This window comes from Eupeodes corollae, chromosome 1 (assembly GCF_945859685.1).
Source record: "Eupeodes corollae chromosome 1, idEupCoro1.1, whole genome shotgun sequence".
Classification (NCBI taxonomy): domain Eukaryota; kingdom Metazoa; phylum Arthropoda; class Insecta; order Diptera; family Syrphidae; genus Eupeodes; species Eupeodes corollae.
In genome coordinates, this window is record NC_079147.1 from 268,123,508 (window position 1) to 268,145,229 (window position 21,722).

The window sequence follows — 21,722 nt, forward strand, 5'->3', positions numbered from 1 at the left end:
GATTTTCTTCTTTTTTGACATTTCGTATGAGAATGAGTCAGCATAAGTCACAATAGTTTGATAAGAATTTTTATTCTGAAAGGTTGTGTTCAGTGGAAAGGAGATTAGATCTGGAATTTCTAAATGTTTGTTTGGGAACTGGATTGTTCTGCTTTGCTATCTAAACAATATAATTTAGTTTTCATAATTTATTGGCTTTCAATAATATTGACAGGATATAAATAAAATACACTTTTTTGAGCTCGTCTAATTTTTCAACAATATTGTTACATTTTTGGACAGTAACAATAAAATATACTGCGCAGACAATTTTAGAACCGTCTTAAACTTTTGAATAATCCTTAATTTATTACAAGAAAAAGATTCATTCTTGCAAAATTTACAATTATATTTGACAGATCAACAATATGCTTCTTTTTTTTTAATTTGCTTGTGCCTGTTATTACTTAGTAATTTATTTATTTGAAATGGAAATTCATAATAATCTGTACAGGAAGCTTTGTATCCGAGGCTTGTTGGGGCCTCGCAACTATGAAGTTTTTACGTGGCCAGGAAGTCACCCCGACGGCACAACCTCCAACCTGGAGGGCCAGATTCTTAGTATAACTCCAAGGACAGGGAGCCGGATAAAACCGCTCCTTATAGGCCTGGTGTTGTGTATAACATCAAAAGAATTAACAAATGTAAACAAAAAAAATATAATGCAAAACAATAATAATAAACAAACATTAATGAACTCGACGCATGGCGACCTATATATGATTGTATATCATCAGCCCGCACCAAGCGTGCATTGAAGTGGTCGTATTACACACTAACCATGTTCGGTCGCTATGCGCCAAGTGTATAGATCGATTTTTGTTTATGACTCCAATTAGCTATATGTGATGTGACACATTGACTGAGCATTCGGAATGCCTTTGAGAAAATACAACCAATGGTTTATTTTGTCAAATGGACGTTTAATTCATTCATCATGGGGAACAATGTATTGTAGGTCATAGGCAAAATCGATCAATAAAGAAGTAGAAAAAGAATACAATGTATAAACATGTAAAACTAGTTGTAAGTATAAATAGGAGAACATTTATTTATATCATAACCTTGACTCAACTAATTTTAAATCGTGCATTTATGCTCGGCAATATAAGCGGCTTTTAATAAGCTAAAAATAATCCTTTCACTAAGACTGCCTCGTCAAACTCTACACTGGGCTCCGAATTTGTCGTAGAAGCCCTATAACGTGTTCACTGAGTAGTTCAACCTTACTGAAACTGTAAACGCCACCATTAATTCCATCTCGGGAATTCCTCCACTGCTGTTTGGATAAGGAGAAGTGCCTTAATGGAAACCCCTCTCCCCCCTACTCTCGTTTGCTGCCCCAACAACTTTCTACTGGGGTTGGAACCAAATCTCAAGTTGGGGTATTAGGCACCCGATGTTTACCACGGGGAGTTGAGAGTAGGAGTTGATAGACAGAGGCAGGCTTTGAGAAAAACCTGTGGACGCTTGTGTCCTCTTGAATGCACATGTCTACCACTTGAACATCGGTTCAACGGTTAATGAGGGCAAAACAAAGTACACGTCGTCGTCAAGAAAGGACATATAACACCGTCGTCTTGGTCAAAACGTCACCATCGACAGACCTAACTTTGAGCTAGTGAAGGACTTCGTCTACCTAATCTCCGACCACCCTGGGTCGGTTTGAGAGAAAAGTTCTTCTTAAAACGGTCTTACTATCACATACTATAATGTATATAGGTCAATTACCAACTTGTTGCCATGTTTTTCTGTTTACAAGTTCCGTAGTTTTAACATATTATTCTTAACAAAAGGCCAAATTTTCTTAATTTGTTGTATAAAAAACTTTTTTAATTATTATCCAGATCATAATATTTTCCTCGAAATAAAATGAAAAATATAAAAATGGTCAATCTGTCAAAGTGGCTATGGCTCGGAGCCAATTGACTCAGTCGTGTTTGTCCACCTTTAAGATTCATTATCAAAACAGAATTTGTGTGTATTACAAAACTATGTACAATCCAGCTGTACCGCAACCAGATTTGCTCGCATCTAACGAAGAGCATCAGCGTTTCTTTGCATTCATCTACTAAATAATGTCAGTATGTTTTAATTATATAAAAAAAACTTACTAGTTTTATCCAAACAGATTGCATTTCTATTATAAATGAAAATATAATAAATCTCCAACTCAGTTCAATGTAACCATAGAAAATGTACATAGAGGAGACACCATTGCCATCAATCTCTTTTTAGCTACGACCTTTAACCCTCTGTGGTCACACCTCGTTTCTGAAACTTAAATGTCACACGGGTGTAAATTTTGATCCTGTAGTTTTGGCATCTTATAACTCATATTAATTTTAATTTATTTTTATTAAAACCAGTGTTTTTTATGGGAAATTTTCACAGAAACCCAATGGTGCAAGCAAAATATTTTAAAAATTCATTATCTTATAAAAAATGCGATTTATGAAAACAAAATTGAAAATCGCGTTTTACGAATATAAACAAAAAATATATATGTAAAGATCTTTGAAATTTGGTAAATTTGCAGTTTAATAGTTGTAGAAAGAAACGAGAAAAAGGTTTTTTTAATAAGGGAAATTTTATTATTTTTTCCCGGGTGCTTGAAATATGCATATTTTATCAAATGCGTTAATTGAATAAAATTTTGTTCAAAAAAGTACAAATATGTAGGAACAACAATTTTTTTTTTGTATAATAGGTATTAATTTATTTGACGGTATCTGTACAATTTATGCATATACCTGCCCGGTGTTCATCGCAAACGCGACGATGACAAACAGTGCATTTCTCACGAATCCGCGTAGCTTGCGGCCCTGTGCACAAATCACACTTCACTCGAGTTTCCTCCCTCACAATGCTGACATATGTGATGATTCTCTCGTCGACTAAATTTGGGTAATTTTTTTTCGCAGCTATGATCGCAAACATCGTGACTCTAAATGCTTGCGCAACAGGTTTTTCACTAAGACAAATCCTAAATCTTTTAAAAATTGATGAAAAAATAATTGTACTTAAAAATAATAGTACACATATACTTACGTAATACTAAGTGAATCGTTATTTCCCGATGCGAAAAGTTAAAAAAAAAGTGTTTATTAATTCAAAACACGTGCACTGACAGAACTTTACAACACTAAAGTCACACGGCCTATGTACACTTTTGCAACCTTCAGTACCAAGCACTTCAAGCAACTGACGCCGCACTACTTAACCGTTGGTAGCCCTATAGTAGGACATAATTACCATGCACACTAGATTTGTTGGTCTACCCCTTTTGCACCCGTGTGGCTACAGAGGGTTATTAATAATAACTAGCTTAAAATAAATACACGGACAATTTATCAGTCCGGTAAAATTTGACAATCCATCAATAATGTACACTTTTAACTTGATTAAGTTTTAAAGAGAGTTATTTGTGGAAGCTAAATTTAAAGATATAAAATTTAGGTTTTAAAAAATTGACACTAGAGTTCTGAGAATCTGTCAAACGTCTTGGAAAATATGTACTGTAGGTTTTTTCCATAGAGGAAATATATTATTATATATTTTCTCTATGGTTTTTTCTTTATTTTTATATAAATTATATTTAATTTATAGCAAAGGTGAAGGTATTACATTGAAGGCGATATCAATGAAGAGGCCGCAACGCTATGGTTCACATCAATAAAAACTTAGTTTCGAGATAAAAAGCGAAAGAAGAATTTAAGATTGGCTGGTTTTGGTATCCAAAGTTTATGCGATGTAAAAAAAAATAACTTATTAAATCCAAAACTTTTAAATTTGTTCAATTTAACTTTTTGTCAAAAATGAACTTTTGATCTACCTATCTATTTCCTTTGTATTACGACTTTTCAGGTATGCTTTGAATGATCAACTCTAACCTTCAAAATTCGATCAAATACAGTATCTTTTTTACCCTTACAGACATTTTTAATGATCCTTATAACCGACCAATTAAAATAAATTTAAAACCCAAGAGTTATAATTGGTCATAAGTTCCGAGAAATAAATTTGTAAAATAAAACTTACAAATAAGTGATACGGGGGCCTTAATGAAAAGAAAGGTTCTGCTCACAATCACCACCATTCACAATAGTTTTTATTTATTTGACGTTAAAATTTTTGCAACTAAAAAAATAACCGGTGAAGTCCAATAATCTTTAAAATTGCGCCATCGCCAACGTCGTTTATGTTTGGATTAGTTTTTCTTAAATTTAAAATAGACAATAATTTAATATGAATGCGAAAAGAAAACCTTCGACACAAAGTGGCAATTTCCAAAAGAAAACCAGGTATGATCAATTTATAGAATATGATTTTTATCAACAAATCATAATCCACATTCCTTTACAGAAACTTCGACGAGGATGAAGAAGATTTTGGCAGTGCCTTTGAGGCTGAGCTGGCAGCCTTTGAAGGTGATGATATAGACCCCACTCAGCTTCTGGGTGAAGGTCCAGAAAATCAGCAAACTTGCGCCAAATGGTCGCGGGCCGATTATCCACATCTGAACCCAGACGTCGATGGTTTGACATTCCAACAAATCGACGTTGAAAACTACGTTGGAACACCTCTTCCTGGAATGCCAGGCTCACAGCTCGCCCCAGTGCCTGTCATACGAATGTATGGCATCACAATGGAAGGTAATTCGGTGTGTTGTCATGTCCACGGTTTCTGTCCGTACTTCTATCTCGCTGCACCTCGTGGCTTTGACAAGAGTCACTGCCACAGATTGCGCGCGGCTCTGGACAAGTGCGTATTGGCCGACATGCGGAGCAATAAAGACAACATCCAGGAGGCTGTGCTTGAGGTTGAAATCGTCGAGAAACTGTCCATAATGAGCTATCAGGGTGACGAGAAGAAAGAATTCATCAAAATAACAATGGCCATGCCAAAGTTGATTGCCGCCGCAAAGAGGCTCCTTGAGAAGGAGATCATTATGTCGGACTTTGATTTTCAGGACTGTCGAGCGTATGAGAGTAACATTGACTTCGATATTCGCTTCATGGTCGACACTGGAGTTGTTGGCTGCAGTTGGATAGAACTGCCAGCTGGTTCGTGGCGATTGCGAAGTAGAGACACCAAACCCATTCCGGAGTCGAGATGTCAAATTGAAGTCGACGTAGCTTTTGATAAATTCATTGCCCACGAACCCGAGGGCGAGTGGGGAAAGGTGGCGCCTTTTAGAATACTCTCATTCGATATTGAATGCGCTGGAAGGAAGGGTATTTTCCCAGAGGCCAAAGTTGATCCGGTGATTCAAATCGCCAACATGTGCATTCGGCAAGGCGAACAGGAGCCATTTATTCGCAATGTCTTCACATTGAATACTTGTGCCCCGATTGTGGGATCACAGGTTCTTTGTTTTAATAAGGAAACGGTAAGTTTGATTTAATCTTTATTACATGAAACGTTGTTCAATCTTTAAATATAGGAACTCCTCGACAAATGGTCTTCCTTTATCCGTGAAGTGGATCCGGACATTTTAACCGGCTACAACATTAATAATTTCGATATTCCATATCTCCTGAATAGAGCCCAACACTTGAAGGTCAAAGGCTTCGAGTATCTTGGTCGTATCAAGAACATTCGATCTGTTATCAAGGATCAAGTTCTTCAGTCTAAGCAGATGGGAAGGCGAGAGAACAAATACGTTAACTTCGAAGGTAGAGTTCCTTTCGATTTGTTGTTTGTTCTTCTCCGAGACTATAAACTACGTTCGTACACTCTTAACGCTGTCAGTTATCATTTCCTCCAAGAACAAAAGGAGGACGTGCATCATAGCATCATTACCGATCTCCAGAACGAAAACGAACAGACACGTCGACGATTGGCCATGTACTGTCTCAAAGACGCCTACCTTCCCCTCAGACTGCTCAATAAACTTATGTCGATTGTTAACTACATGGAAATGGCTCGTGTCACCGGGGTCACTTTGGAATCCCTACTCACACGAGGACAACAGATCAAAGTACTTAGTCAGTTGCTGCGGAAGGCACGAACCAAGGGATTCATAATGCCCGCCTATCACAGTCAATCCAATGACGAGCAATTCGAGGGAGCGACAGTTATCGAACCGAAGAGAGGATACTATGCCGATCCAATCTCGACGCTCGATTTTGCCTCCCTATACCCGAGTATTATGATGGCTCACAATCTATGCTACACGACCTTGGTTCAGCCCAACATGAAGGACAAACTGTCGCTATCTGTGGACGATGACATGGAGAAGACTCCCTCAAACAATTTGTTCGTCAAATCCCACATTCGTCGTGGTCTGCTTCCTGAAATTCTAGAATCCCTGTTAGCTGCGAGAAAAAAGGCCAAAAACGATCTCAAAGTGGAGACGGATCCATTCAAAAGAAGCGTCTTAGACGGACGACAGTTGGCTTTGAAAATCTCTGCAAATTCTGTGTACGGTTTTACTGGAGCACAAGTTGGAAAGCTCCCCTGTTTGGAGATATCGGGAAGTGTCACAGCCTATGGGCGAACCATGATCGAGTTGACAAAGAACGAAGTCGAAGCACATTATACCCGAGCAAATGGCTACGAAAATGATGCTGTTGTCATTTATGGTGATACCGATTCTGTGATGGTAAATTTTGGAGTAAAAACTTTGGAGCGAAGCATGGAACTAGGGAGGGAAGCAGCCGAATTGGTTAGTTCGAAGTTTGTTCGGCCGATTAAGCTGGAATTCGAAAAAGTCTACTTCCCGTATTTGTTGATCAATAAGAAGCGTTATGCGGGTTTGTACTTCACAAACACCGAGAAATACGATAAAATGGATTGCAAAGGTTTGTTTTTTTCTTTGTATTCCCTTTTATCATATTCTTAAATTCGCGATCTTCTTATTTTAGGTATTGAAACTGTAAGAAGAGATAACTCTCCATTGGTGGCGAATCTCATGAACACCTGCCTACAAAAACTTCTGATCGAACGTAACCCTGATGGAGCTGTGGAATATGCCAAATCTGTGATATCTGATTTGCTTTGCAACCGCATAGACATATCCCAGTTGGTCATCACAAAGGAACTGACCAAAACAGACTATGCGGCCAAACAAGCTCACGTCGAGTTGGCAGCCAAAATGAAGAAACGTGACCCGGGAACAGCTCCAAAGTTGGGTGATCGAGTTCCTTACGTGTTGTGTGCTGCCGCAAAGAATACCCCCGCCTACATGAAGGCCGAGGATCCTATTTATGTGCTGGAGAACTGCGTACCCATAGATGCGAATTACTACCTGGAGAACCAACTGTCAAAACCTCTTCTAAGAATCTTCGAACCAATTTTGGGCGAAAAGGCCGAGTCCATTTTGCTGAGTTAGTTTTTAGCTTAAATTAGTTTTTTTTATTTACTAAGAGACGACATTTTTTCTAGAGGGTGAACATACCAGAACTCGGGCAATGGTGACATCGAAAGTCGGTGGTTTGGCTGGATTTGTGACCAAAAGAACGGCGTGTCTAGGTTGCAAGGCGCTCATGCCAAATGGGTATGAAAAGAGCGCCCTTTGTCCACATTGCGAACCAAACATCGGCGAATTGTATCAGAAGGAGATTTTTGCCAAGAGAAGTCTGGAGGAGAATTTTTCACGTCTTTGGACCGAATGCCAACGATGCCAAGGCTCCCTGCATGAGGAAGTACTATGTTCCAATCGAGATTGTCCTATTTTCTATATGCGTCAGAAAATTCGAATGGAACTCGATACACAAGAGAAACGAGTACAACGATTCGGAGCGCCATCTTGGTAACACAAAGAATACTGAGTTCCGTGAAGTTTCTTCTTTTCATTTCTTGTTTTATTTTAACTTAGATTTATTTTCTTGTTTTTTTTAATAATAATTATATATCATTATTACATTATTAAATAAGTTTTCGTTTAGACTAAACTTTTTATTACATTATTACAAAAACAATGATGTTTTCTTTTTGTTGTTGGTTTTGTATGAAATTGTGTGTTTGCTGTTGACCTTTTTTTCTAAACTTTTCAAAACTTGTGGGTTTTTTTTTAATTGAATTTAAACATATTTTTAAATAGAAAAAGAGGAGAGAAAAAGATTTCCATTTAGAGAAACAGAAACATCACGACAATATACAAATTATAATTTACAAACGTTTTGGTTTTGGAATAATGTGATATTCTCTTCTTTTTTGTTTTGTTTTTCTTTTTAAGTTCGGTCTTATTTATTTTGTATCATTTTTATTTATTATTATATTTTTTTGGGTAAATTACTTGTTATTTTTTTTATTATTATTTGGAAATTGTTTTTTTTTTGTTGTTGTTTGTTTATTTTGAACTGATTTAATTTTTAAAACTTAGCTAGGTTATTTTCGGCTTTGTAATGTATTTGATAACCAATCCATTGCTTGGTCTAAGCCTTCACCTTTGGTCGCTGATGTTTTAAATATTTGAAACGTTCGATTTTTCAAATGTTCAAGACCTAAAGCATGATGTACTTCAGCAACGGTCATACATCCTTCCATATCTTGTTTATTTGCTAGAACAACGAGTATCGCACCAGCGAGTTCTTCTTCCTGTAAGTAAAATAAAACAAAAACAAAGAAAAATGTTATTATTTGATTTCTGTTAAAATTACGCGATAGATTTCTTGACAGAGTTTTAGCATCGAATTTGATAGTTCTCAAAGTTCATCAAACAATAAAATAGAAATTTGTTTAAATTAAGTTAGATTTAAAATTTTGTCAAGAAATCGTATGTAAGAATTGGTAAACTTACCCTCAACATGTAAAGTAATTCATCTTTGGATATACCGATTCGATCTCGATCGGCTGAATCGACAACGTAAATAATAGCATCTGTGTTGCTATAGTAACACCGCCAATAAGGTCTTAAATGATAAATAAAATAAAAATATGAATATGTATAAGCAAATGTGTGAGTAAATTACATTTTTTAAATATTTATTTGGATTATAAATTCTAATTGTATTAAATTAGGTAATTCTTTTCAAACTTTTCTAGTCTAATTCTAAAAATAATGATTTTAATTGCAGATTTTTTAGTAAAAAAGTGAAGAGCAATTAAAATTGTGTCATGGCCATAAAATAATAAGTAAACATTTAGACAGGATAATAGATCGTCAATTTGAAGAAATACATGTTTTATGATTTCAAGGAAAAAGTTTCGAGATCCTAAAAAATATCCCAAATTAAAAAAACTATTTTAAATTTGAGAAATTTTTTTGTTTCTTGGGCTTTGATGATCAGTCAATTGGATGCGATTAATAATAAAATAAAACAAATCCATCTTGGTTTTACCCTACGTTTCGCCAGTTGTTTTCCAGCTTCTTCAGGGGATTTATTTAGTATTTTATACTAAAAAAGAAAAAAAACATGGTTAAAAGTTGCAAAAAAAGTGCGAAAAGTTTAAATATGGACAACACTAGTATCATTGTATTTAACAACTAATGTATGGCCACACTATACAAAGCACTTTTAAATTTGTTTTCTTCTTTCTATTTTAAGACTCATGTTCCGTTTCGTTTTAGTTTTTTAGTACACATAAATAGCCTTGGGCCTGATTATGAGGTTCGCGGCGGATTGTTTCTTATTAACGAACTCGCGGCGAAGCGAAAGTAGTTCTTCCTATATTCCAGTGATTTGACACTTTGGTTTGACTTTTTCTCTCTATATTCCAGTGATTTGACACTTTTGGTTTGACAGCTTTCCACAAATTGTGTTTTGTTTTGATTTAATTTGTAAAATTTGCTGTGATTTCTTCAATAAACAATAATAAATTTAAAAAATGATATGAATTTGATGCAATGCCCTTATTTTTCTTCATAAACTCGACGAGAGCCAAAAATTGATGTCGATTTGTTTGCTTGTTTTTATCGTTCCTTGAATGAATTTTTAAAATTTATATTTTATTGTGGATAAATTATAAGAAAATTAAAATAAAGCTAACTCACATTTTTTTTGTAGTACCCGTGGCATGATGGTTAGTGCGCTGGACTGTCACGCAAGGGGTCTTGGGTTCAATCCCTGCCTGTGCCCACTTAATTTAAAAAAATTAATTTTCGCGGGTACTACCTCTTGCGAGGAATTGACAAATCCTTCAAGAGTAATTCTTGTTATGAAAAAGTGCTTTCTCAAACTAGCCGTTCGGATTCGGCCTTAAATTGTAGGTCCCTTCCATTCCTGACAACAGTACTCGCACACAGGAATGGTTGAGAGTTGTAAGTCACTAGGCCCTGGTTCACAACGGACTGTTGCGCCACCCCATTTGATTTTGAACTCACATTTTTAAATTAAAATAAATAATCCACGAAATCGAACACTGAATAATAATAAACACTCTTTCGCCTGTGAATCCGCCAAAAAAAGCTATCGGATTCAACTCGCCAACAAACATTATGACATTTCAAACTCGCCTTCGAATTCGTTAATTGGTCGAATTCAAAACGAAGAAGGTGAACTTCTGAGCGGCATACTGTCAATGCATGATTTGACTGTTTCCTGCATTTGTGGGTTGTGATTCCACACTTAAAATTCTCTTTCAATAAGTGACCGCACTTTTAGCTACTTCCCTTCTTCATTAGCTCCCACACGTTTTTAATTGGTTTCATATAAGGGCTGTTTCCCGGCCAGTCCAATAGAGGGATGTTTTCTTGCCTCAAAAAAGGTTTTGTGGACCGGGCTGTGTGGCATGGAGCTCCATCTTGCCTACAAATGTAACCATACATCCATCCTTGAACGTTAAAACTATTGCGAATAATCTAATAATTATAAAAATTCTGCAGTGCGTCTAATAATATGGCCAGGGACTGTAGAAGATTTAAAGCCATTCAAGTATCTAAATGTCAATTTGACATTTCAAAAAAGAGTAAATTTTGGTCTAGGCTTCCCTCTTTGCCTTCTTGGAAATGGTATCCACACTTTTGTATTATACTTCCGATATGCGCTCAGAAAGGCTTTTTGCCTGCATGAATTCCTTGTCAAACCAAGGTTCTTTATATTCAGTTTTTCTTTGACTGTTATTCGGTATATATGGTACATGCTACTTTAATGCTTTTTTCAATTTTGTTGAGGCTTGCGTTGTATTGTTTCATCATCAGAAGTGTATCTTAACGTGTTTTATAGTTGGATGCAGATTCGTTTGACCAACGTAATTTGGAATCGGTTGCATTTGTACATTGGTTTAATTTTTTTCTTCCCCCTTAGTAAAGGGTATGGAGGAGGCATGTGGCCTGAAAACGGTTTTTTTTCTATTTCCAGATTTTTAACAACTGTTCCCCAGTCACCAACTTCTAAACTGTAGAGTCAATGACAGAACTTTCTTGTTTTCCCCAAATGTAAATTCACCCCATTTATAAAAATAGGAAACATTTTGCAGTCAAAATTCGTACAATAAAAGCACTTTTCGGCCGTCACAGTCGTCGTCAACACAATAGTGAAATTGGTGAAAAAATTTGAGCTTTTAAGGCAACTCAGTGATGTGAAGAATCAAAATCGTTCAAGAACAACTTAGTGTTGATGAAAAATTAGGATTGTCAATTTCTCGAAATACTCATAAGCAATATGGTGGATTCTTTCTTTTTTCAAAAATTTATATTTTATTTACATATAATTTTAAATATGATTGCGTCTAATTTATTGGGAAGCCTTTTCCACTGTACTTCGCAATGTAATTCCATGCGTATATTGATGCAATTTCCTTACCACAGTTGATACTAAAATACTAACGCCTCATATAAAACTGCCATCCAAAAACGTGCGCAATGTAATGTCCAATTTAGTGCATCCTCTCTACTAGGTTTTTAATTGAAGTTCATTAGGGTAAATGTTTGTGGTAAATACTGCATGGTTAGTATGTTGGCCTTTAATTTTAAAATAAACTCCGATACGGAATTTTATGTTTTAATTTAATGTTAATATGTTTGTTTACTTTGCGTTTACTAAATTTTTTCTTATTTAAAATAACTTCAAGTGAATAATAATCTATAAGTAACGATAAAATAACACACACTATATTGACTTATGTGTTTGTGTCAATTTACTCTTTACTTAAGTAAATTTAGTTTAGGTGGCCATTATTGTATTTTTCGCAGTTATTTTTAAAATATTAATTTCAAGGATCTGTTTGTTGACGAATGAACCTACATATTAAGGGGTTTCCAATAGGAGGATTTATTTTAAATAGCTTTCTCTTTGTGCAGCTATCAATTTTGAAACTGTCATCTTTTGACATTTGAAAAGTTAAAACTACGTCATAAGAATCTCCTTTTTAGGTGGTAATAACAAAACAGTTGAATTGAAATTGTGTGTCTCATTCCAAAACAATTTCAAATAATACTGCACCAGCAGATCAAAGTGAAACCACTTTTTGGAAAACTATTTAGTCACTCGTTTTAGTTTTCGAAAGCTTTTTTTTCCAATTTAAGAACACACACACACATAATTTCTACCTTTATTAAATTTGTGTCCTTGTAAGCATTTTTAAATTCATCAAGTTCTTCCTTTATAGGCATATTTATAGGTACGAATGTGACTATTATTTTCCTTTGTGGACTTTTTTGTCATTGCTCTTAATCCGCATGGGCCTTGGCGTTATCCTTCGTTTGTTCGACAGTCAGCAGTCAAAACGTCATTATTAAGCTTCCGTGTCGTGTGTACCTTTGTGTTTGCAGAATACTTGATATGAACAAAACCAAACGTTTCCTAATCAAACAAACCACAAAAATATCCTAAAGACCAAACTTAAAACCTCTTTAGTTTGATACCACGAACGAATCCACGAATCACAAAAAAGTAAAATTTGGTTTCTTAAACTCGTGAAAAGTATTCCATTTTCAGATGGGAAAAAATTAAATTTTGTTTAAATTTAAGCGAATGTGAGTGATTTAACACAAATAATGAAAAATATGAACAATAAAAGGGACTTCAATGGTTAGTCAACTAAAATGATGTTGCGTACTATGGACATTATTGGACCTTGTTTTTTGAGTATGATAAACGAATCTCTTCGTAGTGGTGTTTTTCCTAGTTCCTGGAAAGAATCAATGTAGTGCTAATAAAAAAAAGTTAAGGTGACAGTTAATCCGGCTGAATTTCGGCCGGTCAACATGCTTATGACGGAGAGTAAAGGCCCACCTATAATAGGCATAAGCAAACATAAGCTTATGTCAAAAACCCAACGAAAATTCACTTAAGTTTGCGAAATTACTGCATAGCCATAATGCAATTTTGCTCACGTTTCTACATAACAGATTTTACTTATGCGGCGAGAGCGACTGCGATCGCTCTTGCTTAAGTGTGCTTAAGTTAACGAAACTGAGAAAAATTGAACGAAACGGAGCTATACTCCATTATGGTCACTCGTATTGAGATTCTGTGTATTCGCATTTACTTATTATAGTTGGGCCCTAAGATTCTTAAAAAAGTTGTACATAATCAGCGGCAGAATTATATAGAACCCAATCGTTTCTTTACGGATTATCTGGATTTAGGCAAAATCACAGTTGCAATGGAAAACCGAATTTCATGACAAGAAAGTTATTGTTGCGGTTTTTCTGGATCTACACAGGACATTTGAGACAATTGATCGAGATATAATGCTAAACAAACTGAAGTGATATGCTATTGAAGGAGTGGAACTACAATGGTTCAAAAGCTATTTGTCAAGCAGAACTCAGAGAACCAAAGTGTTAAGTAAATTATCAGAAGTTTTGGATGTAACGCTGGGAGTACCTCAAGGAGCGATGTTGGGGACACTTCTTTTCATAATTTACATAAACGACGGGGAAAATGTATTAAGACATGAGAAAGCTAGGCTGTTTGCGGATGATGCCTTGTTATATGTGTCTGGAAGATCTGCGGAGGAGTGTATCGATCAACTGAATGCTGATTTAAAAAACATCGAATCGTATTTCAAAATGAATAAATTAAAGCTTAACACTTCAAAAACAATGGAGAATCGAGGAGAAGATATAACGAGGAACTGTACGGGTTGTACAGCGACAGACCTAGTTAGCAGAATTAAAGTCCAAGGGCTTAGATGGCTAGGTCATGTAGAGCGAATGGACATCAACGATCCAGCCCGGAAGGTCTTCGAAGCCGATCCCGAGGGACGGCGCAGTAGAGGAAGACCGCGACTCAGGTGGCGCACCCAGGTGGGAAAGGACCTAAAAAACCAACTAGGCGTGCGAAACTGGAGACAGCTAGCTAGGGACCGAGCTGGCTGGAGACGCATGTTGGTTGAGATCCAGGTTCGCCCCGGATTGTAGCGCCACCTTAAGTAGGTAAGTAAGTAAGTACTTCAAAAACAAAAGCTATTATAATTAATTGAAAATCTGTACAAAATATTATAAATATAAAGTGGCAATTTAAAAGGTTGAAGAAATTAAGTATTTAGGAGTTATTATTGATGAAAAATTAAGAAGGATTTTTCCAAAGAATAAGAAGTAAAGTATCTATGAATTGTGCAATTAAAATGTATAACGTAATGATCAAACCACATTTTGAATATTGTTCAACAATACTGTTTCTGGGTTCTAGACAAATGTCAAAAAGGTTACAAAAATTGCAAAATAGGGGATTGGGCTGTATTCTCATGTGTAATAGGTTAACAACAATACAACTTATGTTAGATACTCAAAAATGGCTAAACATTAACCAAAGAACATTAATGAATGTACTAATTTTTATCTTCAAAATGAAAAATAAAATGTTACCTAATTTCCTTTATAATGACCTAGTTTATGTATCTGAGTGCAAACACATAATTTAAGAAATGGTGGTGATTTCGGGCTACCATTTTTTACAACAAGTAGGTCGTAGAATATATCATGTCTAAAGGTTTTATATTATTTAATAACTTGCCTTTTGACTTAAAGTCAGAAAATAATTTGATTGTTTTTAAAAGAAAAATGATCTTATATATAAAAATGAATTATATTTAATTAAAAATATTCGTTTTTTTCCTTAAATTAGTTTTAAGTTAAAGATTGTAAAAAATAGCGGAAGCTAAATAAAGAATCAAATCAAAAAGTATGTATGATTCGATATCTTTTGTAAGGGCGAAAATAGAGGAGGTCTGACAAAAAAAGTTTAAGTGTAGTTCTAAGAAAACTACATTGAAAAACTGCCTGACTTTTGCTTTAATTTCTTGAAAGATGCTTATTGTTTTTAACACATTTTCCAAGATTATCAATTCATTTTCCATTCGTTTTCACCAAGTTTGGTAGGTTTTTACCACTTTGCGTCGAAGACCACTGGAGGATGATTTAAACTGTTTTTAACTTAAAAAATAGTTGTCGAAAATACGTATTTTTTAAAGTAAAAAAAAATGGTAAGATATCAAATAAAGGCATCGGTATGGCAGATCCCAACAGGTTTTGTGACTCCATGTGTCAGTTCACTAAATGTGCAAAAAGGTAAGACGAATAGACAACCCGCTATATTCGTACTTTTATATTCAAATATCAAAAGATGATGAGGAGTCACAGGAGCAGTCAAACAAATATGGATGCACAATCTGCCCGAGGATGATGTCATTTCTGATAATATCTTCTGCAAATCTATCTGCGTTTGTTCAATCGCAAATCTAACTACAAATATAACTTTATTAACATCAAAACACCCTTTGCTTATACCAGTCGACATTAGCCTTTTTTTAGCTCGATATAAGCTGCTTAATGCAATCTTATTTACATGGTCTACGTCGAAAACCGTAAAATGTACTTTCATGAAAAATAACTTTTATTTATTCTATTGTTTAGTAAAGTCAAAAGTTTAAACTGCAGAAGAAAAATAAATCGCTGTTTAAACAATCATTAGAATATTCGAAAGTCAGTTAAGAACTTTATGAAATGACCGAAAAGTAAAAATTTTTCACAACCCGTACGACCGAACTACGATGTCTGTAGACCCGAATTTTTTTTCGAAGTGAATTAACCCCTATTAACAGTTTGTTTATGAAAGTTGGTAAACCATTTTTAGTTGAAACGTTGTTTTTAAGGAATATTGATTAACTTGTCCGATGTTGAAAATTTCGTTAATTTTTCAGAAGACTATTTTACATGTCAATTTAAATTATTTCAAAATAGTTTTATTTTACAGAATCGAACGTCTAAAATCATCTATAAGGAAAAGATTTAAATTAAATATAAAAAAATACAAATTAACAATTATTTTGCTGGGTAGTAGACCCCATTTTCAAAGCTTCTATAGAACCTAATGTGTTTGAAATCTATTAGACTTGACACGTCTATAGGAATCAGTACTTGTTTTGAAAAAAATGATCTCGGTTTCCAAGTTCATAAAGCTTACGAGACAACAACTGCGTGGCAAGAACAATAATATAATGTACATCTATCAACAACAGTCTATGTAGAAATTATTAAATCCAACTAAATTTGTATCGCAATCTTAGATATTTTATCGATCTAGCAAAACGTCCTGCATGTAAAACAGCTACAAGTAGGATACAAAAAACATGTAAAACATCGAAGTAGAGCAGGCGGTAGTAGGTAATTTAGTGAAGCCAGAGCATGACTCATTATGGAATCACGCACTTTAATTACTCAAAATAGATAACTAACTTAAAAGGGATTTTCTTAAATTTACTGTTTAAAGTATTACCTTAAAAACAACAACTTACCTAATACTAGTTTGTCCACCTAAATCCCAAACTTGGAATTTTAGATTTTTATAAGTGACTTGTTCGACATTAAAGCCTATCGTTGGAATTGTTGTCACCACCTCACCAACTTGTAAACGATACAAAATTGTTGTTTTTCCGGCACCATCCAATCCCAGAATAAGAATTCGCATTTCCCTCGATCCGAGGAGACCCCGAAAATAACTAAAAACTCCACCTAAAAAATGGGATATTTGATATTTATTGGAAGAAAATATAATAAAGAAAAAATCCATCATTGTTCCTTGTTCGATTTTTTTTTTCATTCATACTTTTTGTACTGCGTCCAGCATTTTACTGTGATGTTTTATCGAAAAAGGAGACATTTAATTGGGTCGATTACTTACCCATTATGATGAACTATTTATAAATGCAATATTAATATAAATTCGAACAAGAATTAGGGGCTGTAAAATATTTTAAATTTGATTTTTTCTTAAGTGTTCGGTTGTAAATATGCCGAAATATTTCTGTCCATTACTATTCCAAAAAAAATTTGACGGCAATCGCAATAAATTGTCAAATTTTTTGACGTTTGATTAAAGTTCAAATGACGTGTCGAACGTGTTTTAAAAAGGTAGTGCCATACTTTAATTTTTTATTGGAGGTTCAAAAGTCCACGTTTACATGAGAGAAGAAAAGTGAGTGGAGACTTTTTTTGTGGAAAAAGTTTTGAATGGATTTTACTGTGCTTCCTCTCGATTAGAAATGCAAATCATGTTCTGTTATCATTATTGGCAAATAGCTCAAGAAATTATTATTATTTTTATAAAACAAGTGATATCTAATAACATATTTAATATCTATAACTGGCTCCTTTTTTTTGTTAATTAAACTGAAGTCATAAAACTCCTTGGAATTTCTTCAATTAAGACCTTGAGCAAAAGCGATATTCCATGGAAATGTTGGTATATGGGCATTTCCACAGTATTTTTAACTTTCATGTTACCACAGTATATTAAGCCTTAGAAATGAAATTGGCACTTTCTAAGTGGATAGATTTATGTATCATGACTTATTTCAATTATATAACCTACTTTTGACTTGATTGGATTAAAATTTTTAATTAAAATTAGTAAAAAATAGGCTTAAATATTGCAAATTTCAAGCGTACCAGATGCAACTTTATTAAGTTTTAGAAACAAAAAACATTTCAACGACCTTTGAAACAATTTAACATCATTAATTTATAATTATTTATAATATACACTGATAGAAAAACCTCGAAAGAAAGGTGTGCTACCATTTAAAAAATAGTACAAAGCAATTAAATTAGAGTACCTCCGTTTTTACAAATATTAAAATCTGATCTTTTTCTCTATATAACTTTCTCAACGATCGATTCTGGTAGTATTTTATAGGCTTAAATTATTCTCTATCAATCAATAAATCAATTAAAATTTAATTGGATCATGTGCCTCTATTTAAAAATAAATAATGTCATTTTAAAGTTTAAAATTGAAAACGTGATTGGTATAGAATATGTGATTTTTTTAGCGGCACACCTATCGATAAGATCTTACAAAAAAATAAATGATTGTGAATGATAATTTTACGAATAATCAATAGTAAAAAAAAGCCGTTGATCGAAATTTTTAAATTTCAAAGTTTATACGACAGTACAAAATCAAATTTTTGTTTGAAATGAGGGTTTTTCATTGAATTCACACATATCCACTGCACTGCACAGAACTGAAGATATTTATTAACGATGTTTCAAAATGAATCACGCAAGTATTTTCTTGTTATTTAGATGATAAACAACCAAGAAAATGTTTGTTTATAGATGTGCCTCAAAATAAAAAAATTAAAATTTCAATTGCTGAAAATGAAAGATTCTGGGGAAATGCCTATATAAATGGATGCTCTTTCTTTATATTGCATATAGGTATATTTTCAAAATACTGTTATTGATGATTCATTTGTCTGATTTAGAGCAGCTACCGAGGGCGCTGGTTGAGTCAAAATTATTGGTCGAGAGTTAAGAATGACAGGGAATATAACAGGAAAAAGTCTCATGTGAGGATGTGTTAAGGTTTCAGTAGTTTGATGATTTCAAAATGAAGAGAAAATATATGTGTTAACAGTTTACTAGGCTTTATTTCAACGTTATAAATGTTTTGCTTTAAGATATTCGTATTTGCTTTTAAATGTTTGTGAAAACTAAAAAATTAAAACGCAACGATTCCAAACTAAACGAACAAAAAATTCGACTTCAAAAGTCATAAGAAATAGATTACAACGACAACAGCGCTTTTGCCAGCATAAAAACGAAAAAACATAATATTTAAGGAAAAATTGAAAATACGAAATGATTAAACGGTACGACAGAGCCAAAGATTTAAATAAAACCTAGCTGATCCAAGAACAACCGTGTGTGGTAGGTGAGGTGGCTCTGTCGATTAATTTGAATTTTTAACTACCCCGAGCCAACGAGGTTCGGCTCCAGTTTTTGTGGGAAATCAACGAGCCAAGTACATAGTTTTGGCTGCCTACACAAACTTTTATCATTATCTAACAATTATCTTACTATCTCAGTCTGTCTTATACAATAATTTAAGAAAACAAATCCTTAACTACACTTTCCTTTCTTTATTGTTTCTGGATAAGTTGCCAATTAACTTTTACTATAAGGATTTACCATTTTCGGCCATGTTTTCCTATTTATGAACTGCGTAATTTTAAGAAAATTGTATAAACAAATATATTCAATGTTTGTATTTATTTTATAGAAGCCGATCCTCTTCATAATAAACTATTCTAGTTCACATACAATAGGTAATGAGCAAAGCAATTTCTTGAAGTTCTCTAATTGGTAACGGCAAAAAACTCAAGTTTCTTTGCAAATTAAAGTTGCTGAAAACTATTTTGCATGGTGTACGAGTAACCTATAATAGTCTTTTAATCGAAGACTTCAACGAAAATCAACTTTCAAATTATTAACCTTGGTAATAAGTTAAGGTGCTCACATCATTGTAATTTTGTATTTCATCTCCACAACTGTTGAGGGCGCTGCGTCTATCAAAGTACTTGGTGGAGATTTAAGAATGAGGAGAAAATTCCTAAAGAAAAAATGAGAGGAGTGCATTTGTTTAATTTTCTTAAGCAGTAATACGTTTAATGGAGAAAGTAAATGTTTCACATAATAAAGTATTATTAAAAATAACAATATTTGTTTTAATAAAAAAACACATGTAAAATAATTTTCAAACACAAGAGCTGAAATTCGCACAGTTTTATTTTACAAATTATTCAAATTGGCAAAGAACAAATATGTAACTTGCAAAACATGGTTAAAAAAAGTATAGAAATATGACAGAGGTGCTTCCTGCTTTAAGTATTGAAAACATATTTTATTTTACTTAAAAGCCTTCATCAAATCTTAATTTTATGATATTAATTTGTTCATAAGCCATGAATATATAATTGCGCAATTAACAATTGAATATGTGAGAGATACATTCAAAATAACTCAAAACTATACTTTATTGCTCATTTCCCCCAAATTGCAATTTTTGACTTAAGTCAGTTTCAGTCTTTATACCTTTTCTATACCTTTTATACTACCCTTAGAATGAAACTGACTTAACTAAAAAATTGCAATTTGGGGGAAATGAGCAACAAAGTATAGTTTTGAGTTATTTTGAATGTATCTCTCACATATTCAATTGTTAATTGCGCAATTATATATTCATGGCTTATGAACTAATTAATATCATAAAATTAAGTTTTGATGTGTTCTTTTAGACTAATTTTTAAGATTAAATATAAAGCAGTTTCGAATAAAGTTACTTTATTGCAAAAATATTTCAGTATTTCTGTAACTTTTTACCAGTCAAGCCCATTTAAGACGAAAGATACCACAACTTATGATGGCATATTATTAAATCAGTCATTATCTTACTATAAATTTCTACAAATCTTAGGGCGTAAATTAAAACATAAAAAATTAAAAATCCTAATAATATTATCTTGATAAAATTGATTACCGATATTTTAAAATATGTTTTTCTTTAAAATAATACCTTGTATGTATCTGTTGTGAGGATAATTTTATCATTTGGTAATTAATTTAAAAAAAGTACTAATTTTTTTCACCACTAACCGCAAAAAGAAGTACTTTTTTCTGCGTTTTTTTATTTGTTTCTTTTTCTATTCACATCGAAACCGTAAAATCATTTCTCTTGAAGCATTATATGCACTTACATAAATGTTAAGGCGCGCTCACACACATATAACGACAAAAGGTAGTTTCTATCAAAAACACTCTAATAAAGATATGTATAAATCAAAATCACTCTAGTAAAGATATAAATCCTCAGTAGCCATATTGGTTTGACTAAAAGCTAAACCAAAAATCGGACTCATAAACTTATTTAAGTATGCCTGTGATTGCTCCTCTAATTTGATTAAACTTCCCCTAAAAACTTAGTACGTCATTCTATTTATGCGTGAAAACACATTACAAATACAACAATGGAAACAAATGGGTTTTGGAGGGTGATACGTACGAAGGATATATATCTTCATATAGAGTGTTTTTTTGTTTCTATTGTCTCCCTCGATCTCCTGCTATATTTACATATGTTCTTCTCTATTTTCTATTTCTTAATTATTGTTGAATTTTCTCTCATTCTCCACTCTCCACAACTATTGAGGGGTTTAAAAAAAGATATCAATTATCTCCTCTCAGATATCGCGTCGTTCGTTCCTATTCATCATATTCACTTGCACACATAATGCAACACTTGCACCCATATAATGACAAAAGGTTGTTTTTATTGTCTTCCTCTATCTTCTACTACATTTATATATGTTCTCCTCTATTTTCTATTCTTTAATTATTATTATTTATTATTGAATCTCAACTCTCCACAACTATTGAGGGATAGGAAAAAAATGGATCAAATTTAATCATCTCGACGCCTCTCAGATGTCACTTCGTTCGTTCATAATAGTATTATACAAAATATATTTACAATGCTCACATGCAGATCAATTTTTGTATTCATCAT

At 33.5% G+C, this 21,722-nt stretch overlaps 2 protein-coding genes across 2 annotated transcripts; one reads left to right on the plus strand and one right to left on the minus strand.

Annotated features, from left to right (window-relative positions):
- The first annotated feature begins 4,179 nt into the window (after positions 1 to 4,179).
- LOC129938457 (DNA polymerase delta catalytic subunit) lies at positions 4,180 to 7,799 on the plus strand. Its single transcript, XM_056046041.1, has 5 exons — positions 4,180 to 4,343; positions 4,405 to 5,431; positions 5,486 to 6,845; positions 6,909 to 7,370; positions 7,429 to 7,799. Exons 1-5 carry the CDS (start codon positions 4,288 to 4,290, stop codon positions 7,797 to 7,799), a joined length of 3,276 nt encoding a protein of 1,091 aa, XP_055902016.1. The 5' UTR covers positions 4,180 to 4,287.
- A 133-nt stretch (positions 7,800 to 7,932) lies between these two features.
- LOC129938458 (ADP-ribosylation factor-like protein 1) lies at positions 7,933 to 17,221 on the minus strand. Its single transcript, XM_056046042.1, has 4 exons — positions 17,055 to 17,221; positions 16,669 to 16,885; positions 8,786 to 8,897; positions 7,933 to 8,583 (listed from the first exon to the last, which is right to left on the minus strand). The coding sequence occupies exons 1-4, from the start codon at positions 17,056 to 17,058 to the stop codon at positions 8,374 to 8,376; spliced, it is 543 nt and encodes a 180-aa protein (XP_055902017.1). The 5' UTR covers positions 17,059 to 17,221; the 3' UTR covers positions 7,933 to 8,373.
- Positions 17,222 to 21,722: the final 4,501 nt, after the last annotated feature.